General features: G+C 56.1%; 1 protein-coding gene across 3 annotated transcripts in view; it reads left to right on the forward strand.

Annotated features, from left to right (window-relative positions):
* Nucleotides 1–23150, forward strand: part of COL5A1 (collagen type V alpha 1 chain) — a 154090-nt gene that overhangs the window by 22052 nt on the left and 108888 nt on the right. For all 3 annotated transcript variants that reach the window (XM_027104392.1, XM_027104393.1, XM_027104394.1), the window contains exon 2: nt 17839–18006. In XM_027104392.1, coding sequence (XP_026960193.1) covers nt 17839–18006 — 168 coding nt within the window. The remainder of the gene's footprint in view (nt 1–17838; nt 18007–23150) is intronic.

Consider the following 23150-nt stretch of genomic DNA (forward strand, 5'->3'; position numbering starts at 1 on the left):
CCATCCACCCATCCACCCATCCATGCATCCACCCATCCATCCACCCATCCATCTATCCATCCACCCATCCATCCACCCATCCATCCATCCATCCATCCAACCAAGCATCCATTCACTGATCCATCCATCCATTCACCCACCCACCCATGACCCAGACCTTAAACCCACCCACTGATCCAGATCAAATCTGCCCACCCACTGATCCGTCCATTCTTCCATCACACTTCTGGGTTGCCCCCTCCACCAAACCACTTTTCCTTTTTGCATCAGGGTGTATATGCCCACCCCAGACTCCCACCCTCCACCTAGGGCTCCTTGAGGGCCAGGAATGGCTGACTCCCTTCAGCTTCTGCAGTGCCGAGCGTAGTACCAGGCACCACGAGATTCTCCTCACGTTTGTTGGCCTGAACTCAGAGACAGGATAAGTACAGTTGCAGCAGCAGAGGGCAGTGCAGTCAGGCTAGCAGTGAGGTGCTGGCAGCTTTTTAGGAGTTTAGGAGAGAAGGGAAGCCTGTGGCTCTGGAGCAGCTGGGGATGTGGGAGGTGACCTGGAGCTCTCAGCAGAGGTGGGGCGTGGACAGGTGGAGAGCAGCACGGGAAGCCTTCCAGTTGGCAGTAACGTAAGATAAACTCCGTCCTGGGAACCCGGAGGTGGAGTGTTCACGTTTCAGGATATTTGGTTGTCCATTCAGAGATTCTACTAATTCTCCAAAACACCTCTGTTAACTTTTCTTGACTATAAAAATAAAGCACACTTATTAGCAAATTTGGGAAATAGGAAACTATAAAAATGCCTTTTTCTTTCCTTTCTTAGTCTGTTTGGGCTGCTATAATAAAGTACCACAACCTGGGTGGCTTATGAACAACAGAAATTTATTTCTCATAGTTCTGGAGGGTGGGAAGTCCAAGATCAAGATGCCAGCATGGTCGGGGGGAGGACCCTCTTCCTGGTTCATAGCTGGTGCCTCCTCGCTGTGTCCTCCCATGGTGGAAGGGGCACGGGAGTTCTCTGGAGCCGTCGTCTTTGGAGGTCAGGATTTCACTCTCTGGATTTTGGGGGGGGACACAGACTTTCCTCACATTTTCCCCTTTTCATGGCTGAGCTCATGTATAGAAACAGTGTTGCGTGTGCCTTCCTCGTGGACGCTTCCCGTGTCATTCATTACAGACTCTTTGTAAGTATCTTCATGGCTTCTGACATTCCATCAGAGGCTTGCCTTGGAGTTCACTTAACTGTGCCTCTCATGTTGGATTTGGGTCGTTTGTTGTTTGTGTTATAAATAACACTTGGATGAACAACTTCTGGTGAATCCTCTCTGATTATTTCCTTAGGGGGGATTCCTAGACATTGACTCACTGCATCTGAGCACAAGAATGTTGTAAAGCCCTTTTATTGCAGAATGACATTCCAGCCAAGGGTGGGCAGTTACTGCCCCAGCTCCTGTGCCCTGAGCACTGTCAATCCTCAGGTGCTGAACCCAGGTGGACCCCATGTGATAGAACTGGGGTTACCCACCCCCACGTAAGCCAGTCAGTCCCCCGTTTCTCCTCCTGGGAAGCAGCAGGAAGCTGTCGTTTAATGCCTGGGGCCTGGTGTGACCGTTGCTGGGCCTGCGGCTCATCCAGGTCGCTTGGGCCTCCAGGCACTACGGTTCCTCGTCTGGAGAATGGAGTGGCACTTCCTGCTCTCCGGGGTCGTTGACTAATAACAGTTGTAAGTCACGTACGTGCTTGGCTTTAGGCACCTCCTCTCATGTAGTCAGAAAACCTAAGGGCATCTTCTAGAACCTACTAGATAGTCAGTAGATGCTAATTGTCTCCCCTCCCCTTCTCTCCCTCTCTTGGGCCCTCTGTGCATCTGCTGAGTGCCTGCTGTGGCTGGTTGAGTGAACAGTGATATCGGGGTCCAGCTTGGTAGGATCTTCTCCCCACCAAGGAGGTCACATCGAATGAGTGTGCTTGGCGTCTACACCGGAGGACGAGGGAAGAGTGGGCTAGGGTGGGGCTCGCATCTGGGGGTGCTACAGAGATGGGTGCAAGATTGGGCTGGCCTGGGCTGGGGTGGGGCAGGTGTGGAGGAAAGGGCAGCGTCTCCTCACCTGGTCTGGGGCAGAGGATGTGTTCCTGTCCGTGGATCTTCCAGGAGTGGAAACGGGCTCCGTGTAGCTCAGCACTCGTGCCCTTCACCCACTTCCGGAAGGTGGATGGAGCTCTCTGAGACGGTGACCGTGACTCCTGGAGAGCCTGCAGCTGTCCACCCGGTGGAGGGGAGGGGGGGACCCTGAGATCTGGCTTCGTCACCCCACTGAGTGTGGGGCCCAGGAAATTCAGCCGGGACTGGTGGTACGGACTCGTGGGTAGTGACTGTGGAAGTCAGGGCTCGGTCCCGCTCCCTGTATGTGGTGCCTCCCAGGGGAGTTGATGGAGTCCATGCGCAGTTCATTTTGTGTCCACGTGGCTGGTTTTGAGGCCTAGTTAGAGTGTTTTGAAGGCTTTCGTAGCTCTAGTGATTGAAAGATGCCTTCTGGTCCCGGGGGAAGCACTGTGACATATTTCTCTAAAGGTCAGAGTGACCCAGTGCAATGTTCTTTTCCTTGAATCGCGTAATTGAATAAAGTCATTTCAGCGCTGAATACATAGAACCGCCTAGACACCAGGATGGTTCTGCAGCGTGTGCTCTGAAAGCAGCTCTGTCTGGGGCTGTGTGAGGAACCGCACATTTGGATGAGTGTGTGAAGGCATTGATGGTCCAGACAGTGCCTTCAATCTGGAGCAGGAAATATTGCTACATTTAATAGGTGTTAGACCATCTTCTATTTCCAAAGCTGGCTTTTCCAATGAGAATTTCAAGGCAAAGCCCAGCTGATGCCAGTGAAGGAGAGTGAAGGAGCCCAACAGACGCGCTTGCCTCTTGTCCACACGTTAGTGCAAAAGGGCAGGGGCGAGCTGGCCAGGCCTGATGAAGGGGGCCCTGTGAGGACTCCTGGTGTGGGGTGGCCCACTTCAAATGTCAGACTCTGGGAAGCATAGACAGTCCAGAGAAGTGCAAACGCGGTTCTGTCTTATAAAGACCAGACGTTGTCCATTATCAAGGCAAAGAACAAGAGATCTGTGACTATCTTGCATTTTTAGGTAGACATGGAGAGAGGACAGTTATTTAATCATCTAATGCCATTTCCTGCTGGACATCGATTGGCGTTTAGGATGCCATTAATTTGTTATACCAATACACGTCCATCATAGAATTAAGATAAAAATCCATCCTCATCATCCCTTACTTGTTTAAACCGTGGTGCTCATGATGCTGACGCCATGGTGGTTTCTGTTAAGTGCAGCCAAATAAATTACTAATTGAACATTTTGATGTATTTATTTTCCAGTATTTTTTCTACACCCGCTTTTACAAAACTGGGAGTACATACTCCTTTGTAATAGTTTTAAATGAAAAATATGATGAGTAGGTCTGTGTAAATGGGGAGTAAAAGGGAGCTTCTTCCATCTGATAAAGGATATTCATGTAAAATCCACATACTGAATGCTTTCCCCACTAAGATCAGGAAAGAAGCAAGGATGTCTGCTCTCAGCACACCTATTCAATATTATATGGCAATCCTAGCCAGTGCAATAAGGCAAGAAAAGGAAATAAAAGGCATGTAGATTGTAAAGGAAGAACTAAAACTGTCTTTATTTGAAGACCACATGATTGTCTGTGTTAAAAATTCTAAGGAATTTACTCAAAAGCCTCTACGGTTAATGAGTAAGTTTAGCATGGTCACAGGAATCAAAATCAGTATACCCAAAGCAGTCCTGTGTCTAGATAGTAGAAACGAACACTTAGAAATAGAAACTTAAACAGTGGCATCAAAAATATGAAATACTTAGAGATATATATGATAAAATACCTGAAAATTATAAAACACCACTTAGAGATACTAAACGAGATCTGAAGCATTGGGTAGATATACCGTTCTTATGGACAAAAACACTTAATATTGTCAAGGTATCATTTTCCCCTGAAATTGATCCACAGAGTCAGTGTAATGCCAATTAAAATCCCAGCAAGCATTTTTAAAATGGATATTGACAAGATGATTCTGAAATTTATATGGAAATGCAAAGGACCTAAAATAACCAAAACAGTTTTGAAAAAGACGAATACTGGGGGACTCATGCTATGTGATTTTAGAAACTTTCATACATTATTGGTGGGAATACAAACTGGTACAGCCCCTTTGGGAAACAGTCTGGCAGGTTTTTTTTTTTTTTTTTTTTTTGCAGTACGCGGGCCTCTCACTGTTGTGGCCTCTCCCATTGTGGAGCACAGGCTCCGGACACGCAGGCTCAGTGGCCGCGGCTCACGGGCCCAGCCGCTGCGCGGCATGTGGGATCTACCCGGCCCTGGGCACGAACCCGTGTCCCCTGCATCGGCAGGCGGACTCTCAACCACTGCGCCACCAGGGAAGCCCTCTAGCAGGTTTTTATAAAGTTGGTGGTACACCTGCCAGAGGGACCCAGCAATTCCACTCCTAGGTATTTACCCAAGAGAAGTGAAAACATATGTCCATACAAAGACATGTATGTGAATGTTCATATGCCATTTATCACCCCAAACTGGGGATTACCCATGTGTCCATCCACTGGTAGATGGATAAACAAATTGTGACACATCCATACAGTGGAATACTACTGGGCTGTAAGAAAAATGAATGCATGAAACAATACGGATACAGAAGCATTATGTCAAGTCAAAGAAGCAGGCACAGAAGACTGTATAGGACGTGATACTATTTATATGACACTGGAGAAAGGCAAAACTATAGAAACAGAAAAAAATTGGTGGTCGCCAGTGGCCGGCGGGTGAAAAGAAGGACGTAAGTTTTGACAAATGTATAGTCCGGTAGCCACCACCGTAGTCGGGATACAGAACATTTCCCTTACCTCGAAAAGTCTCCCATGTTCCTCTCCCCACCCCCTGGCTAGTTGGACGGGAGACAGAGGAGTCTTGATTGATTTAGATTTATTTGACTTCTAGTGACATTGAATATGATTTATCTGTTTGCCCCGTCTTTTTTTTAGCCACAGGAGTTTCATACATACATAAATTGTATTTCTGTTACAAGTATCTCCTCTTCTTTGTTGCTTGCCATTGTTGTGGTTCCCTGTTCCTGCATAACAGCCACCCCAAAATGTAGTGTCTAAAGTCGAAAGCAATCTTAGTTTGCTTGTGAGTCTGCACCTGGGGCAGAACCTGGCAGAGACGGTTTGTCTGCTCCCATGACGTCAGGTAGAGGGGCTGGGCTGGGGCCGGATGGTCCATTTCTAAGATGATTTTCCCACACGGCTGGCGAGTCGGCCCTGGTTGTTGGCTGGGAGCTTGGCTGGGGCTGTTGGCTGGGGGCCTGGGTTTCTCTTCCTATGGGAGCCTCCAAGGGGCTGCTTGGGCTTCCTCACAGCATGGTGTCTGGTTCTAAAGAAGAGTATTCCAGACACAGGAAGTAGAGAGTGTCAGTTTCTTAAAGCCTAGATCCATACGCAAGCACGCATCACTTCCACCACATCCTGTGGGTCCCATAGTCACGGAGCCCACCTTCGTTAAAGGGGGGCGGCACAGATACCACCTCTTCACGGGCACTTGTGCTAAAGACTTTGTGGCCATTTTTAAACTGCCACACTTAAAACATATGCTTCAGCGTTTTTTTTTTGTTGTTGTTAATAGAATGGTGCACATTTTAGGTGGATGTAGACTTACAACATTTTTCGGGAGGAGAGGCACACAGAGAGGACCCTCCCATTCCCCGTTCTACCCGTTCTCAGCCCCTTCCCAGGTGTACGCCCTTCACTGTTTGGCTGGTACCGTTCTGGGCATTTTCGTGTGTGCATTTACCTGGTGTGTTTTCAGGTTACAACAGACGCCTCTTATTTTAACATCCGAGGGATGTGGTGCTCTGGGAGTGTTCGGTGACGCGCTCTTTTCCCGTAATGACACGTCTCGGCTGTCTCTCTGTGTCGGGCCATCTAGATCACCCCCCTCCTGCGGCCTCTGCAGAGTATTTCACAGATGAGCCTCCTGACCGATGGGCAGTTACCTTGTTTCCAGTTCTATGACAGACGACACCACCTTGGATGTCCTTGCATGAATACAGGCCTTTGTGCAGGATTTCCCCCCAAAGGGGGGATACCAGGTCCATCTATGTGTACAGCCTAATTGGAATGCTGCATAATTGCCACCCCGCCCAAAAGGTTTCTCTCCCACTGGCGTTTATCTTGGGTCCCCAGAAGGCACCTTTGGACGTTGGTTGGTTTCATAATGGCCGGTTGGTTGGGCGTTCCTTCATTCAGTATGCTGAGTGTCTGCCCCAGGCTGAGTTCTCTCCTCCGCTGTGATGAAGGATACCACTGTCGCTTCTCTCAGGGAGCTCACAGGTGGGGAAGTGGCAGGGCTGCAGGAACACCTGCTGCCGTCCAGGGCAGACTGTGGTGGGGAGCTGGGGTGACACGGAGGAGGCAGAGGCCCGCCCCGGTGTACGGTGGCCTCTTGTTCTCCTGGGTCTTCATGAAGCAAAGGGGTCTCCTGTGGCCACCACTTTGACTTGTCATTGTAACTCTCGAGGGAGGGAAGGAGTCTGGAGATCCAGCGTTTCTGGTGCTGTTAATTCCAGTGGCCTTTCACGGCTTCCCAAGAGAGGCAGGAGGCCTGGGGGTGGGGGGTGATGGAGCCGCTGTTGGTTGGGGTGTGCTAGCACTTGTTCCATCGTGGGTGTCACTGCCTCTAGTCCCGGGTCCTGAGGACTCCACTAACACGTGCAGGAAGCCCAGTCTCCTCCTGGGGACCCACTGGCAGCAAATGCACAGGTCAGCACAGCCAGGACCCGGCCTGGCCTCTGCAGTGACGGGAGGGTGAGTCCAGAAACGGCCTGGACCTTCCCCACATGCCAAAGCGCAGGTGCTCATAGAGCATCGCTGAGTGAATGAAGCCCACGTGGCAGCTCAGGCCAGCCTCAGGGACAGGTCCTGCTGGTCCCTTTCAAGATGCTGTCTGGGGTGGGGTGGTCTGGTCCACAGCTGGTGCGGTTCTGTAATTGGCCCGTACCCGTGTCCCTCCTTAGCACGGCTCCCCGGGTGCCCCGCCCGGGCGAGGCCCTGGATGCAGAGGGGCCTCTGCCAGTGTGACCCCAGCTGGCCCGATGGCAGCCAGCCCTCCCTCTGGGCCTCCTGGAAGCAGGTGGGGCTGTGCAGAGCCTGCCCGAGCAAACCCGGCCAACCCCAGCGTGTGGAATCTGGCGCTGGGCGCCATCTGCACCCCTTTCCTCCAGAACAAGGAGATAAATTACCTCTGAGGAAGCTGAGATTAATCATCTGCTTCTGCATCACGCCTGTGGGCTCCGCTCCTGGACCAGCCCCTGCTGGCAGCGCCGGCCCTCTCTGCCTTCACCATCGTTGGCAGTCAGATGCAGGATTGATGTCCGTGGCCGTGTCTGTTCTGTTCATAACCTTTGAGGGTTGACAGGGGAGAGGAACGTATATGCTTACACGTTTTTATAAAGGCAGGTGAAAAGCAGGGATGACCGACGAGAGGAAGAGGTGCGGAGTAAACGCAGGGAGAAGCTGGGCATGCCCGTACTTCTCAGGGCTCCTGCCCCGCGGCTGTGACGTTTCCTCCCAGTTCGCAGTGGGGTCTAAGTCTGGTTGCAGCGCCCGCAGCCGTCAGGACGGTGGGAACGAGCCTGCTCTGTGTGGCCCGGCTCCATCCTGCCTGGATGTCCCCATGCTGCCCTGCTGGGTGAGGGAGCATCTGAGCCTGGAACATTCCTCGCGTGGCCGCAGACTAGCCGAGAGGCCCCTGCCAGCTCCCGGCAGCCCCGTCTTCCTCTCTCCTCCTGCTGCAGGACTCCTTCCCGAGGGCTCTGCAGGTCACCTGGTGCTCGAGTGAGTCCTTGTGGGCGACATGACTGACTTCTGAGTAGCCGCTTGTATGCTGAGGGTGGCCAGGCTGGACTGTGGGTGCCCTCAGGCTGGGTGGTGGCACCTGCATCCTTTAGAAATCTGCAGAGGCACCGCCAGCATCTGGGCTTAGTGTGGGATGATGTGGAGGTGCCAGGTGTCCAGACACTCGGGTCAGCCTCCACGAGAAGTGGAAGGCGGCCATCACACCCCGGGGGAAGCAAGTTTCAGACGCGTCCCATCTCTGAACGCGGGGATGGGGGAGTTGCCTCCCCACCGTGGCCGCCCCCTGGTAACATTGTGTTTATAAGCAGGGCGATGCCCTCGCCAGCTGACATTTCACCATAAGGTCTCCCAACCACCTGTCAAAAGCTTCTCAGAGCTCTTGAGTTTCTGGCCAGGAGAGGAGAGCCGTGGAGCTGGGAGAGGGCCAGGAGCTGGGTGATCAACAACGTGCTCCAATTGCCAGGTCTGCCACCTTACGCCAGGCCCCTGCTGGTGATGGGGGCTGGGTGGCAAGTCCTCTCTGTGGTCCGTTCTGCACTGCCTCACTCCCTGGAGGACCTAGAGCCCTGAGCACATACCACACGTTACCCCCAGGCAGGCCCTTCTCAAGGGTGCTGAGCCAGGGTGCAGCCTTTTCCTCTGCTCGGGGAGGAGGTTGCCACGGAATAAGACACCCACATCACACGGGACTTCACCTCTGGCCCAGAGGGAGAGTGAGGCCACTAGGGCAGGGAGTGGCCAGGTGAATGGCTGGTAGCTAAAATCTTTGAGAAGTGAAAGTTTATCAACTGAATCTTCAAGATGACGGCATTCCTTCCTTCATTCACTCACTCATCCATCCATTTATCCTTGCATCCATCCGTCTGCTCAGTCATCTGTGAAGTCATGCTTCATCCGTCCTTCCTTTTTGTCATCTTTCCATTAATCATCTGTCCTTCTATCCTTTCTTCCATCTGTCCGTCCATCCATCCATCCATCATCCATCATCCATCCTTCCATCCTTCCATCCTTCCATCCTTCCATCTTTCCATCCATCCTTCCATCCATCCATCCTCCATCCTTCCATCCACCCATCCATCCTTCCCTCCATCCATCCTCCATCCTTCCATTCACTTCATCCCTGCGCCCATGTGTCCATCTTTCAGTGAGGGTTTACTGAGCATCCCATGTGGTACTTTGAAGAGACAAAGGAGAGGACTGTGTCTCTGAGATGCTTTCTCAGTTGATGTTCCGACCAGTATTTTGATGAGGTAGAAAGTAAAACAGGAGAGGCATCCTCTGACCTGTCCTTCTTCTCTTAGCCGGGGGTTTTGAGCTCCTCCGCCATCCCTTGACGGGGGAGGTTGAGGATCTTCTCTCCATCCCGGGCGTTCCCAGGGTCCTGAACCTCTAGAAGGAGCAGGTTCTCGCTGCCTTGGAGCGACCTTGCTCCACCCCGTCACTGCTGCCGTGCTGTCTGCTGTTCCCTCCCTGGAAGGAGAGTGAGCTCGGCAGTGGTTTCTCTGGAGGTGTCACGGGAGCACCTGCCCTCTCTCCTCCCCGAAGTGTCGGGGGAGACGGGAGACTTTGCCGCCAGACAGCTGTTTGCATCCCAGTAGGACCTGGGATGACTCACCTGACGTCTCCCAGCCTGAGATTCCTCATCTGTAGAGGCAGGTGCCTACTTGGTGAGCTGTCTTGATGACTAAGGGAGCAGAGAGCTCAGGACCCACCTGCCCCTCCCCCAGGCTGGGTGCCACCGCCCGTCAGCCCTGCCGCAGACCCCTGCAGCCATTGTCCTGGTGCTGCCTCCTTGCCAAGTGACCCCTCCCTGTCACCAGGGCCACGTGGCCCACAAGGGGGTTGGGTCAGCGTCACGTCCACTGCACCCTAACCCGGGTGTTCTGTGTCACCCCTGGGGGCGCGGGGGAGGCCAAGTCAGGCGGGTCTGCAGGGATGATGACACACAATGGCGCTGTCTCCTTCGGTAAAAATCCTCCCAGAAGCCCTGCTGGTGGGTCCTCAAAATGGACCAGAGGCAAGGGGCAAGCGCACTGTCACCGGCCCCCGTGGGCCTGAGCTGGGCTCATTGGCGGCCGTGTCCCCAGGAAGCGACAGAGATGGACAGGAGGTCAGAGCTGGTGTGAGGCAGGCGGGGTTTAAGCAGGGGATGGAGGGGCTCCCCTGCCTGGCGGGCAGGCCCCTCACGTCCGTTCCCGCTGGGCACCCTGGCACAGGGCGGGCAGAGCTGGGCTCGAGCCTGGCCCTTCCGCCCTCCAATCCCCACTCTCTGCTCTGCCGAGCCTCAGAGGCCCTCAGGCGGCCCCCCGCCTGAGCAGGGCGGGCGCTGGGCACTGCACCCCCCGGGATGCCGCTCATGGGCACCGTGTAACGTGTGGCCTGGGTGAGGAGTGTGGGCCCCTGGGAAGGGCTGGGGTCAGAGGGCTGAGCGCCCTCGAGGCCGGGTGGAGGAGAGGGAGGTTCTAGGGGACCCGCCCAGGAGAGCTGAGGGCCGTGGTCTTTGTCAGCGCAGGAGCCTGTCAACCTGTGGCCACAGCCCGAGTTCCCCTGCGCTGGGCTCAGGTCTCTGCCCCTGTGACACCCCTGGGTGAGTGGCAGCCGGGGAAGGTCCGGCAGGGGATGGCCACCCAGTGTCCTGCCTCACCTGCCCCCGGCCCTCCCCTTCGCTTCGTTCCCGCAGTGGGGTCATTGAAGAAGAATTTCGTTCGGAGCCTCCAAGGCAGCCTGTTTGTTTTCCAACCTGCTGGGCTGACCTTCCCGACAGGGCCACGTGCTTTGTGCTGGGGCCCCGCGGGGAGGGCTGGTGGGGAGGGGCCCTGGCCCGGGGTGAGGGGCCTTCGGCTCTCCCCACCCCACTCACTGGCCGTCCCTCGGTCCTGTAAGAGCCATGACTCTTTTTTGCTTCCGGGAAGCGTACGATGGGATCTAGCAGGGACAGCGGGAAGGGCAGGTGTGTTTCGCGGGTGAGCCTGCTGGGCGCCCCGCAAATGCAGAACAGATGCTGCCTTCGGTGGCAGGTACCGTGAGAGCCGGCCGGGTGACAGGGCTTCAGCAGGGACACGCCAGGCCGGGCCCCCGCCCTCCTGAGGCTCGCAGCCCAGGAAGGCAGACCCACCTCACGCAGGGAATTAGATGTCTTTATACTTAGGGAATGACAGACACACCAGGGCGGCAAGGGCGGCAAGGGCAGTGGGGCTGCGGTTTCAGGGCCCGTCACCAGCTCCGTCTTTCATCTGCTGGTGCCGCGTGGAAGGGAGTTCAGGACTGGGGTGGATCAGAAGCTGCGGGCAGCTCTGTACCCGCCTGCTGTGTGAACTCGAGATGGCCACAACCCTTCTCCACATAGCTCCTCTTTCAGAAGAAAGGTCATCAGCCTGGGTGTTATTTATGACCCCTTCTAGCTCTGAAATTAGACAGTTCAGAGAATTTTGAAGACGGGATGGCGTTGACCTTGGAGTGAGCAAAAGCCCCTTCACCCCCGCCCCTGGCCGGAGAGGCCAGATCAGCATCATGCCCCCTGGGGTGCCGGGGACTCAAGCTGGCTTCACTCTACCCAGCAGCGCTGCCTGGGAGCCGGGGTCTGGAGTGTCCTGTGCATGCGTCACCAGGGCCGTGGCCTTCCCAGACCAGCGAAGGCAGGTATGGGATGGGGGCTGTGCAGACGGTGAGTGGGACACGGGGGGCTGAGGACGAGGTTGCCTCCGCGTGGGACTCGGTCATGGGTTACCTGGTGGAATCTCAAGGCGCACCGCAAGCAGTTCTGATACGTCACAGACTCCTGCCTGAGCCTCTAGGATGGAGGGGGATGGTGACCGAATACACTGTCTGGCATGGGCTTCAAAGGCAGTCTTTACCGACAGCATGTGCTGAAGAATATTCATAGCTTATTGGGGGAAAAGCAGAAACAGGAGTGGAGTTCGAGCCAGTGCAGACCCTGGCAAGCCTCGTTCAGGAGGCCTGACTCTCAGGACTTCGGCCCAGCTCCTTCCCAGCACGTGGAACGGTAGTGTGTCCCCTGTTTGCAGCTCAGTGTCACTCCGAGAGTTAAGTCCAACGTGATACGGTGACAGCGCACCAAGGTGAGGTAGCGGCAGTGTTCAAGTTGTCACGTCCCCCCTCTCTGCCTGTCATATGTAAGAGCTGTGGGTTTGCTCACTTAGTCATTCAACAAACATGGCTGAGTGCCCGGTGTGTGCAGCAGCTTCTGCATGGCTGGTGACTAAGCTCCATCCGCACTGGTGTCCCCGCTGACACCTGGGGACATTAAATTTGGTGAATCATTAAACCATGGAAATGGCTCCCTCTCCCTGGGCCTCTGGGCTCAGGTGGGTCTTTCTGGCTGAGTCACTTTTGTTCTGAACCCCACCTCCCACATCAAGCTCTGAGGGCTGAGGAAGGCTGGGGGGGATGAGGTGCTGATGTCAGCACTTGGTGAGGAGCCCCCAACCCCGGGTGTTCTTGTGCCCTGGGACTGGCAGAAGACAGGTGGCATTGGTCGGCAGCGCCCGGCTGGAACATTCTGATACCACTCTGAGGGCGCATCCTTTGTAGCTCAGGGTGGTGACCCTAAGTCCTCTCCCTACTTTCCCTCCTCTGCCCGTTCCTGAAAGCGGGCTGTGACTTGGCATTGTTGGCAGAGAAACATTCTTCTATGAGGGGCTCCCGTCGCAAAAGAGGAGCTGCTGAGCCTGAGATGGACCCTCAAGCCTGGGCAGGCTGGCGCCCTGGCCTCAGTGGCCCCTTCCTTGCTCTGAGCACAGTGGAGGGGTGTCCAGAAGCCAGCTGACTGCCAGAAACCAATTTAAATTCCTGCTAAAAGCAGTCACCTGATTCCGTCTGCTCTCCTAGGTGCTGGATGCCCTCACCAACCCCCCGGCAGCTCCGCTAGTTCTGGGCAGGGGAGCGGAGCGTTGGGCAGGCGCAGTGATGCGTCCCCGGCTGTATCACCAGCCAGCTGGCCACTGGAGCTTGACTCTTCTCGGCGGGGGTGTGTGCCGTGTCCTCCAGCCTCACCAGTGTGGTTTTGGTCCTGCCATCGCTGGTTCCACATGCCCGGCCGGAGTGACCCACTGGTGGTCCAGGTCATGGGTGTCCTGGGCGTGCAGCGTGCTGCAGTCATTCTGCACGGCTGCTTTGGCATCTCGTGTCCTGCAGCTGTGAACTGAGGGCCGGCAGGACCCTGGGTGACATGGAGCTCCCTTATTCCGTTATGCTGTGTCCAGAGGAGCACAGGGCAGCTGACTTGTAGGGATGATTGTGGAAGTGCCTTTTGGGGGAGGCAGAGAGGTCATCTTTGTGTGGTTGGTGGAGACGCTGCCATTGGCAGTTGAAATGTTTGACTGCTTAGCAGGCCAGTTGTAAAATTTGTGTCTGGGACATCTACCTCCTGATCTGCACCATTCATATGTGTATTGCTTGTTCATCCGTCCTTCCATCCATCTGCCCATCCATCCATCCATCCATCCATCCATCCATCCATCTATCTATCCATCCGTCCATCCATCTGTCCATCTGTCCGTCTTTCCATCTGTCTGTCCATCTGTCCATCCATCTTTCCATCCATCCATCTATCCATCCATCCACCTGTCCATCTGTCCGTCTTTCCATCTATCTGTCCATCTATCCATCCATCTTTCCATCCATCCATCTATCCATCCTTCCTTCCGTCCGTCCATCTGTCTATCCATCTGTCTGTCCATCCATCCGTCCATCTTTCCTTTCATCCATCCATCCGTCTATCCATCTGTCCATTCACCCGTCCATCCATCCATCGATCCACCCGTCCATTCACCCGTCCATCCATCCATCCATCTGTCCATCCATTTTTCCATCCATCCATCCATCCGTCCGTCTATCCATCTGTTTGTCTATCCATCCATCTGTCCATCCATCCATCAGTCCTGCACTTCTATATATATATCTTTATTGAAGTCTAGTTGTTTTACAATGCTGTGTTAGTTTCAGGTGTACAGCGTACACTTCTATATTTGAGCCCCTCCTTTGTGCCATTGCTTTTCAGGGCCTTCATGCTGCCCTTCTGGCATAGGGCAACTGGAACTCAACTCTACGTTTCCAAATCCTTTCTCAGCTGCCCCCTTTCTGCCTTAAAACTGACCTCTCCGGCGTCCATTCCTTTATGGGTCTGGGGGTGTAATACCTGGTTACATCTACGCGGTCTCAGGCAGGTTCAGTGCACAAGCAGAAAGGGAGCAGCAGGCTACTGTAGGGGAAGGAGACAGTGCAGGAATCGGGGGCTTACACAGCCACTGGCAGAGCAGGAGTGGTGGGGTCACCAGACCCCCCCCCCCACTTATGGTCACACCACCAGAGCGGGAGGGCACCCAGACTTCAAGAAGTCTGCAAATGTCAATGGACCCCGTGACCTGGTCCCAGACCCTGCAAGAAGAGGGTTTCTTTCTCTCCCGTTCCAGCTCCCCTCTGAGTGTGGAACATAATTTTCATCCCGAGCCCTCCCCGCAGAGGAGTCTGGGAAATGTAGTTTTCAGCCGCCCAGGCTCCGCGGAACAGGAAGACACTGGAACAGCCTGAGTGAGCCCAGGCCTGGCGCCCGCCGCTCCTGGGGCCTCCCAGCGCGGGGGCGATCCCCGTCACGACCAGGTTTACGTGGAAGCCACCAGGCTCTGTTTCCACGAAGCCCTTGGAGCTGCCTTGCTCACGTCACCTGTGGTTCTCAGGTGGGGAGGGGCCCCCGGTAGGGTGCACGGGCTGCACGGTCAGTTCCTTTTCTGTCTTCCCTGAACCAGTGGACCACGGTGATTCCCCAGGGAGCCCCGGGACGTTCTCTGCTCGGAGGGAGGAGCCAGGAGAAGGCTCTGGTGTCTCAGGAACTGTGCTGGGCTGTTTCCCAGAGGAAGTGGCCCTGAGATGTTCTCCCTGGGGGGTGATGCAGGGCTCAAGCCCCCGCCCACTTGTCCCCAAAGCTGGTGCTGTCTCCCAGCGGAATTCTTGCGCTGATAGAGGAACCAAGGCTCCCAGTTCAGAGAGGGGGCCTCTGGCGTCCCCAGCGAGGAGAGACCATGGAAGCCGTTACCACACTTTTTATAAAATAAAAAAAATACTTTTTTAGCTCTGGCACAAGCAGAAGGGGTGGCATTGGGCCTGGAAATGTCGGCGGCCTTTTCAGCTTGTTGCAACAGAGGTCCATAAACATGGCCTGGAGAGCTTCTGGGAAACAGCTCTCTCTGCTGGCCATGGAAGAGGCAGGTCCGCAAGCCGGCGCATCTGGGAAGAGCATCACGTCTGTTGGGATGTGAGTCCCAGACGCCCAGCCCGGATCTTTGATGCCTCTCCTGGCCACAGCCGACCTTGGAGCCGACCATCTCAGAGATGAGCCAGAGCTTGGCTGTGTCACGGGGCAGGTGAGCCAGCGGCTGGCACGGCCATCTCTCCCCATAGGCCAAGTCGAGGCCCTGGGCTGTGCCAGGCACCTGCGTCTGGCTCTGCTTCTGATGTCGAGTGGACAAGCTTCTGGTGGGGGGGCGGGGGCGCGGGGTGGGAGGGGTCACTGGTGCCAAGCGCTTCGGAGGTGCCACCCACGCGCAAGGGGCTGACCCCCCTGTGTGGGGGGAGGGCTCTGGGCAGGAGCTTGAAGCCCCCCAGGAGAATCAGAGAGGCCCTGAGAAGCAGCAACTCTATTCGTGGTGGACGCCAGCCTGGACCAAGGGTGTCCTGGGTCCCTACCGTGCCCCTCCCTCTGCAGAGGTGGGAAATCCTCATCCCCCAGGTTTCTGGTCCCTTGATTAAAGTGACAGAGGTGTGCAGCAAAGCCGAGTTGTAGAAATGACACCGCTGGAACAGGGGACCTCAGAACCCTGGAATCTGGGCATTACGGCGCCTTGCAGGGAACTGTGGGCGGGGCCGGGGGATTGGTGTGTGTTTAGTGATGGAGAGCAGCTTCAATTCGCTTCCACCCTGGTCCCCCTCAGAGCCTGGCCCAACCTGCCGTCCTCCCCTCATGCCCAGCTCCTCATGGTGGGAATGGCCTACAGGGCACCGTCCCCCCCTTCCTCTGGCACCGTCCACCATGCCTGCCCTAAATGCCCCACCCGGCACCTGCTCCCCTTCCAGGCTTCCATCTGGGTGATTCTCTTGCTAAGGACTTACCTGGACACGCAGCGGGGCTGCATGGCCACCCACCCCCGACGGCTGTGCTGGGTTCCACGTGCAGCAGCTTGGCTGCAGGATTGCTCAGAACCCGGCCAAGGGGAAAGCAGCCCTCGTGGTCCTTTCTCACCTCCAAAGCTATCACCCTTGTTAAAAAGGTGGAACTTTCCTCTTGAGCGAGTCCCAGGCATGTAATGACCCTCTGGGGAGGAAGGTCAGTGGGCCGGGGAACTGAATGGTTACGGAGCCCGGAGACCCCAGGGGCGAGCTTGTGTCAGCCCGCTGTTGCACCCAGCAGTGCATGTGGACTTTTAGTAGCAAGTATCAGCATCTAACCCGAATTGGCAGAAGCATGATGACAACCTGTTGGTTTGTGTAGATGAGTTTTCTTCAGGCACGGCTTGATCCAGGAGCCCAAGCTGTGTGGCGGGAGTCTGTCTGTCCACATCCTCAGACAGGCGCTCCCCCAACCCCCAGAAGACAGCCACCTGCAGCTGCAGGGTCATCATCCGTGAGTGAAGGCAGCAGAGCAGAGAGGAAAGAGCGCCAGGTTGGAGCTTCCTGGGCCTGGGCCAGTCACATGCCCAGCCCTGGACCAAGCCCCAGGGACAGGGTGGTGCTGTGCTCTGGTTGGCCAGAGAGGCCCACATGCTCCAGTGGAGGGGGTGTGGCAGCCCCACCCACACCCACATGGATAGGCGGGTGCTGGCCACTGGGTTCCCCAAAAGCCCAGCTGCACAGATGTCCTGTCACGCTGACTCCAAGTTCAAGTTTACTTTCTCTGCCTGGACTCCCAGGACTCTTGCTTGTAGCAGCGTGAGCTGAACTTTCCATATGAAACTGGCTTTGTTTAGGGCGTGTGGATTGCCAGCTTGCGGTCCTCACAGCCTAGAGGTCTGGGGTCTTTCTGACGTGGTTGGGGCATGTGCAGGCACATGGAGGCTATGTTTTGCATTTGTGGGGGACGGTTGAGCTCACCAGAATGCCAGCTTCTCCCCTGCCATCAGGGGCTGCTCCCTCCTCTGCGGGGCCCTGGAGGGAGGTCAGGAACTTTCCAGAAGCGATGCAGGGACCCGCCCCTCTCTTGCTCTTGGTTCTGCGCTGTCTTGCCCTGTATGCGCCGGTCTTCTGGGGGCAGATAGAATCTGACTGTTTGTGTAAACTGTTATGGGGAAATTACGTTTTAATTGGATGAGGATGGGGGATAAAATGTGCCAGGGGCATGCCCGCTGTTCTCAGTGGCACCCAGGAGGGGCACGCGCTCCAGCAGTTACATAACAGATTTCGTGAGCTGTCAGTCACTCCCGTTTCGTGGGACCAGCCTTTATAAAGCTGCTTCCATCAGCTGTGGGATCTAACACCGCCTTTCAGCTTGTGTTTGGGGTGGGTCTTCTGAGACACGAATGAGGAGAGGTGTCCGGGAGCCCGGGGCTTGTACGGCACTTGGGGAAACAGAGCAACGTGAGTGCAAAATCAGGGAGGCTTTGCTCCTGGTGGGTGGCTGCTTGCAGGGACCAGGTCGGGAAAATTTCTGGCCGTGTGCATTTCTACAAAGTGGGGTGTCCTGCCCCCAAGAGCACCCGGTTTCTGAGCTGATCCCTTGGTATCTATCTCCTGAGTGTCAGAGGTTGAGGTGTGGGTGAAGGGAGGTGGTGAAGGTTGGTTTCCAGCTCATCAAAACCCTCCGGGGGCTCACCAGAGGGTGGGCCTGCCCCGTAGGCACTCCCTTCCTGCCCGTGGCTAACCTACACCTCTTTGTCCTTTCAGCTCAGCCAGCAGATCTCCTGAAGGTTCTAGATTTTCACAACCTGCCTGACGGAATAACCAAGACCACAGGCTTTTGTGCAGCGCGGCGATCTTCCAAAGGCCCGGATGTCGCTTACAGGGTCACAAAAGATGCCCAACTCAGCGCACCCACCAAGCAGCTGTACCCTGGTAAGAGGCGGCGTGTGTGCCTGGTGGAGTGCGGCTCCATCTCCCGCCCCCAGCCAGGGAGCAGAGCCGGGAGCCGGTGGGGTGGAGAAACGTGCTTGGTTTTCCGCAAATGAGCCTGGTTTGATGTCAGGATAGTGAAAACACAGCCCGGCACCCCTCACCGTCCACCACCAAAGGGACAGCGGGGCCACATCTGTTGACACTGCTTCTCCAAGCAGGTGTCTCTCCAGCTGTGGACAGGCTGTCAGGACTCCAAAGGCAAAAAGGAGATGGATGGTTCCCGGGTGACGGGGTTAAGAGAAACCCTGGGGTCACAGGGAAGGAAACGCTTCCAGACAGAAGCTTAACTGGGGGCGAGGACGTTAAGAGACACGTGAATCAGACGTCACGGCTCCCAGCAAGAGAGTGCAGGCTCTTAATGAGAATCCATCGCCCCGTGTCACGTCGCTGCTCTTAGTTACGTACCCAGAGCGGGAAGTGACGTTTGCTGGTCGGATGCAGCATCCAGGTGGTCCCTGACTGCCCCCCTCACACCCTCGGGGCCTGGACCGGCTGACTAGGCCCAGGTTTGATTACCTCTCCCTCCACCTCAAAGGACTTCTTCTTCCTGACTCACATCAGAAAGGGCCCAGGGGACCTTGGGCAGATGGACTCACCTCAGGAGGTGTCTTGCAATCATTAGAAGACATACGACATCGTTTTGGTGACTGCAATGTGCACCCTGGACGTTGAGCCCTGAATCGGGCAACCTTTTGCCAAGTAATGGCGTCTCTGTTTCGTCACGTCCCCCCTGGGGCCCGGAAGGACACACTCCTTCAGGGGCTGCATTGGGCTCCCTCGAACCCTTTCACTCATAACTCTGCTTCACCCCAGCTGTTTTCTCAGCTTTCCTTTAAATCCAGTGGCGACTTTTAAGGGTTTGTCTCTGCGAGAGGGGCTGGGTCTGCTCTTTCCAGGAATGTCATTTGGGGTCGGTGAGATCTGTCCGGGGCCCTGAGCCCCATCACTACCTTAAAGAGCCCCCCCGCGTTACCACCTTTGGGAGCCAGACATCCCCCTTACAGAGCGTTCGACCATCCTTGAAGACGGGTCACTGCCAGGGCTCCTGGGTCACTCGCCACAAAGAACCGTGGGGATTTCACTTTCCCTCACGGCCAGAGGAGCGTTTCTTATCCTTTCTTGGGGCCAGCGTATCTTTAAGAATCACCCAGAAGTTGTCTGCTCGCCTGCCCCGAGTCCCCAGTTTAGAATTCCTGTCCTAGGGGGACTGAGGGGCAGGGGAGGCTTGTGAGAGCTGACGGCCCCAGACAGTGGTGACTGCACTTTGGGACAGACACCCACTGCCTGACGTGTGTGTGACGTGGTCACCTTCCAAGGCCGTCCTGTGGAATTAGGTGTCCTGCCTCGAGGTCATCTGTAGTTGCTTTGCTGAAAATTAGTTAAATCTGATCCCTGCCACCCAGTTCAGGGTCACAACCAATTCATCGGAGTTAGTATCCCTGCCCACCCCCTGGACCCCGGTTATCTTGGGGCGAGAAATGTCAGAGGGTCTCAGAATACAGGCCAGTTATTGGAGATCTGGTATGAATTCCTCAACAGCAGACAGGGATCTATTTTTTTTTTTTTTTTTGCGGTACGCAGGCCTCTCACCGTTGCGGCCTCTCCCGTTGCGGAGCACAGGCTCTGGACGCGCAGGCTCAGCGGCCATGGCCTACAGGCCCAGCCGCTCCGTGGCATGTGGGATCCTCTCAGACCGGGACACGAACCCGCGTCCCCTGCATCGGCAGGCGGACTCTCAACCACTGCGCCACCAGGGAAGCCCAGGGATCTTTTTTTTTAAGCCCACATTTTTCCTAACCTGTCAAATTAGGATATTGATTAGATCCTCAAAGAGTTTAAAAGGCTGTTACAGGGCCTTCTAGCCATCATTAGCTTATGGGGTACAATGGGTCCATATATAATGATTGTCTCATTAATGCCAAATAGAACTGGAGGTCTTTGGGGATGATTTAAGTGGGAACTTCTGGGGGGTCTTTTCTGCAGGCCCCAGGGTTGATGAAACCACACAGCCTCTCTGGCCTTTCCTCTCTTAGAAACCTCGGAAGGGGCACCCACCTGTCTTGCTTTTTGCTTGGCCTCCTGGGAGCCGTGGCGTTTGGCTGCGTTTTAGATGCTGTGTCTGCTGGGCAGCTGCAGAGGGAAGGGCTGGTGTGGTCAGGTGGCCCCAGCCGGGCCGAGGCCGTGGTGGCCTGAGTTGAGCATAGACGTTTTAAACGTCTCAGTGCAAAGGAGGTCCGGGTCCGCGTGACCTCTACGTAACGAGGAAACCCCCATCATTCTCCCAAGAGGCCACCTGGATTCTCTGGGGATGCAGGCCCCCCTGTGCAGGCCGGGTGGGTCTGGGTCGTGGATGCGGGCTTGGGGGCCAAAACTGAGCAGGGATCTGGGAGCCTTTGCAGGACCTGTCCCCCTTCCCCAGCCCGGATGCCGGCCTCACCCAGTCATTGATTCTCCCACTTTGTACAGATCGCCTGCGATCCAGGCCGTTTCTTTTGGGGAAATCAAGGTTCCTTGGGCTGGGGTTCTTCAGAGGACTCGCCCCCTTCCCAGCAGGTGAAGAGAAGCAGTTTGGTGTTCTCTGCACTTGCCGGCAAGACGGGGCCTACTGTTCCTGCCCGATCCTAAGGGGATTTTCTAGTCTTGCTTAGAGCCTGTAATCCGGGTTCTGAATCACCAGGGCCAGGAGTGCAACTCCAGGTTACAGACCTTGACGGTTGGCGCTGGGTGGTCCTGACACTGGGTAGACCAGGCCGTAAGGACTAAAGCGGAACCTGGGGTGGTGACGCTTTGGGGGAAGTGGAGGCCACAAACAAACCAGAGAGGGTTGCACAGCTTGCCTGGAGCGGGGCGCTTCCTGGGCCTCTGCCTGCGGGCATGGGGGGCAGCACGTCAGCTTAAGGCTGGCCTGAGACCCTAGAAGAAGCCGTCATGGGCCCTCCCTGAATGCAGGAGGCAGGTGTGTCCCATGAGGCTGCCCCGGCCCCTGGGGCTGTGCCCCTGTGTCCCGGCACCACGCGCCTGCGGCCATCACCGCGGTCCAGCCATCCCCTCCGAAGACATCCAGGCAAGCCAGCCTCCCCGTGGTCACGCGGCCCCCTCCTCTGCTCTCGTGCCTAGGATTGGGGTCCTCTCCCCATTTCGCACTCCCTCTGGTAACTTCGGGGCCGCTGAGACTCCCTTCCTGCTCAGGATCTGAGACGGGGCCTGGGCATAGCTATGCCCCCCGCTCACTCTTCCGCCTTCCCTCCAGGCCTGCCCTGCACCGTGGGGCGGGACCTCCAGAATCAGCCTCCGTCCAGCAGAACCTGTAACTGGTGGCTCAGTAGGGTTCAGTTTAGTAGCAGATGCACTTATTAAACGCCCACTGTACACCTAAACTGCTCCGTGTCTTTGGGCTTCAGCCGGGTGGAAAGGAAACGGTCTAAGGAAGTAACTGGGCCTCTTGCTCAGCTCACCCCTCAGTTTCGACGTCTCTCTGAGAAACAAAACACGAAGCGTTGGATAGCAGACGAGTTTCTCCCAGACAGTGTAGATTATAAAGCGTGTCAGCGTCCGGCTCACGTCCAGACGAGAATGAACGGTCTCTACAGTGACAGCAAATCCTTTGTTATTTTGCCAGGAGGGAGATGAATATTACACGTAATTTCTCCTTTCAGCTTCTCTGAGCTGAGAGCGTGTGTTACTGTAGCGATTTAAAAATTGGGAGGCAGCGTCTGAATGAGTCGGGAGCAGGGGTGTTCGTGGGCCTGGGTGGCGCGTCACGCTGCAGGGAGGGGGAGGGGCACTCCCATGTCTGCTCTTCTTGTTATCTGAGGCAGGGGGGTGACTGTAAGAGGCGTGGAGTCATCACGGGGTGGGGACGGGAGGCAGGCGACCCTTTGAGATGAGAGTGAGGGGCTCACGGACTCACATGGTGATTGAAGTCTATCCTGGACGTGAGCAGGGACCTCTGAGATGCTTGGAGTCAGACACCACCCTGGGCCCCTTAGTGCCCGCTCACCCCCAGGGACCAAAGGGCCACCACCGAGGTCCTGCCACTGGCCTGGCTGGGGTCTCCCCCTGGGGCCTGCACGCAAACCCCCTCCCCTACCACGGCCGTTCACTCAGGCCGGGATCTCTGATTCCCTCTCACATCCCACGATTAGAGGGCGGCGTGGAGGGACAGCTGTGACGGTAGTGGCCTCCACGGGCCTCTTTCCAAATGGCTTCCTGTCCGTGGAAGGGCAGCCTGAGTTGGTCCCTCAATGAAGCCAGCCTTTCCTCAGACAGATGACCACACTGACCTCCTCACCCTCCACCTAGACCTGGCAAACTTTGCTGGATATGGTGGCGCTCAGACATTTGCTGCACATCTGCCCCTTGATCAGACTGTTCCTGCAGCCTTTCCCTAACAGCACATGGCCAAACCTACCCCCTCTCCGGGAGCGGAGGCATCCAGCTGGTTCCTGCCCCGGGGGATGGGCTGGGCCACGGTGCTGAGCACAGCAAACAGACCCCAACTTCTAGCTCCTTAACATGGGACCAGATTCTGCCCGGGCTGTGAGCCTTGGGCCTTTCCAGATCCGCACCTTAGCCAGAGCTTTGGGGGCCGTGGGATGGATTTCTCCACCTGCTCTCCATCACGGCCTTGAAAACTCACACAACTCTGTTGGCTTTTGGGGTTTGGTTTCTCTGCCTGAAGCTGCCGTGGCCCCTCTTGTCCTCACGCTAGAGAGACCGTGTGTCTACCCTGGGTCCTCCGGGGGCTGCAGGGGCAGTTCTTTTCGTGGCATCCCCCCTCCCCTCAGCAGGGCATCAGCAGCGCTTACAGGGACCAGAAGCAGAGCCCAGCTGCCCCGCCGTGCAGCAGTTCCGCCAGCAGAGGGCGCCCAAGGACAGCATCCCTGCTGAAAGCTGAGCTGACCCCCGCTCTGCCACGCGGGCCATCTGGTTGACCTTGTTACAGTTCTAAAGAAGGGGTGGGTCTGATGATGGGCTCTGTCCTTGCCCAGGACCGTGGGCTGGGCTTCAGCGCGCTGCAGCGAGGCAGCTTCAGCCGCAGGGCCTTGTCCTTCCTCTGTCGGGTGTCCCCGTTGACACCCCTC

Source organism: Aethalodelphis obliquidens, unplaced genomic scaffold (genome assembly GCF_003676395.1).
Source record: "Aethalodelphis obliquidens isolate GAN/ISIS:26980383/991018 unplaced genomic scaffold, ASM367639v1 scaffold7, whole genome shotgun sequence".
In the NCBI taxonomy this organism is placed as follows: Eukaryota; Metazoa; Chordata; class Mammalia; order Artiodactyla; family Delphinidae; genus Aethalodelphis; species Aethalodelphis obliquidens.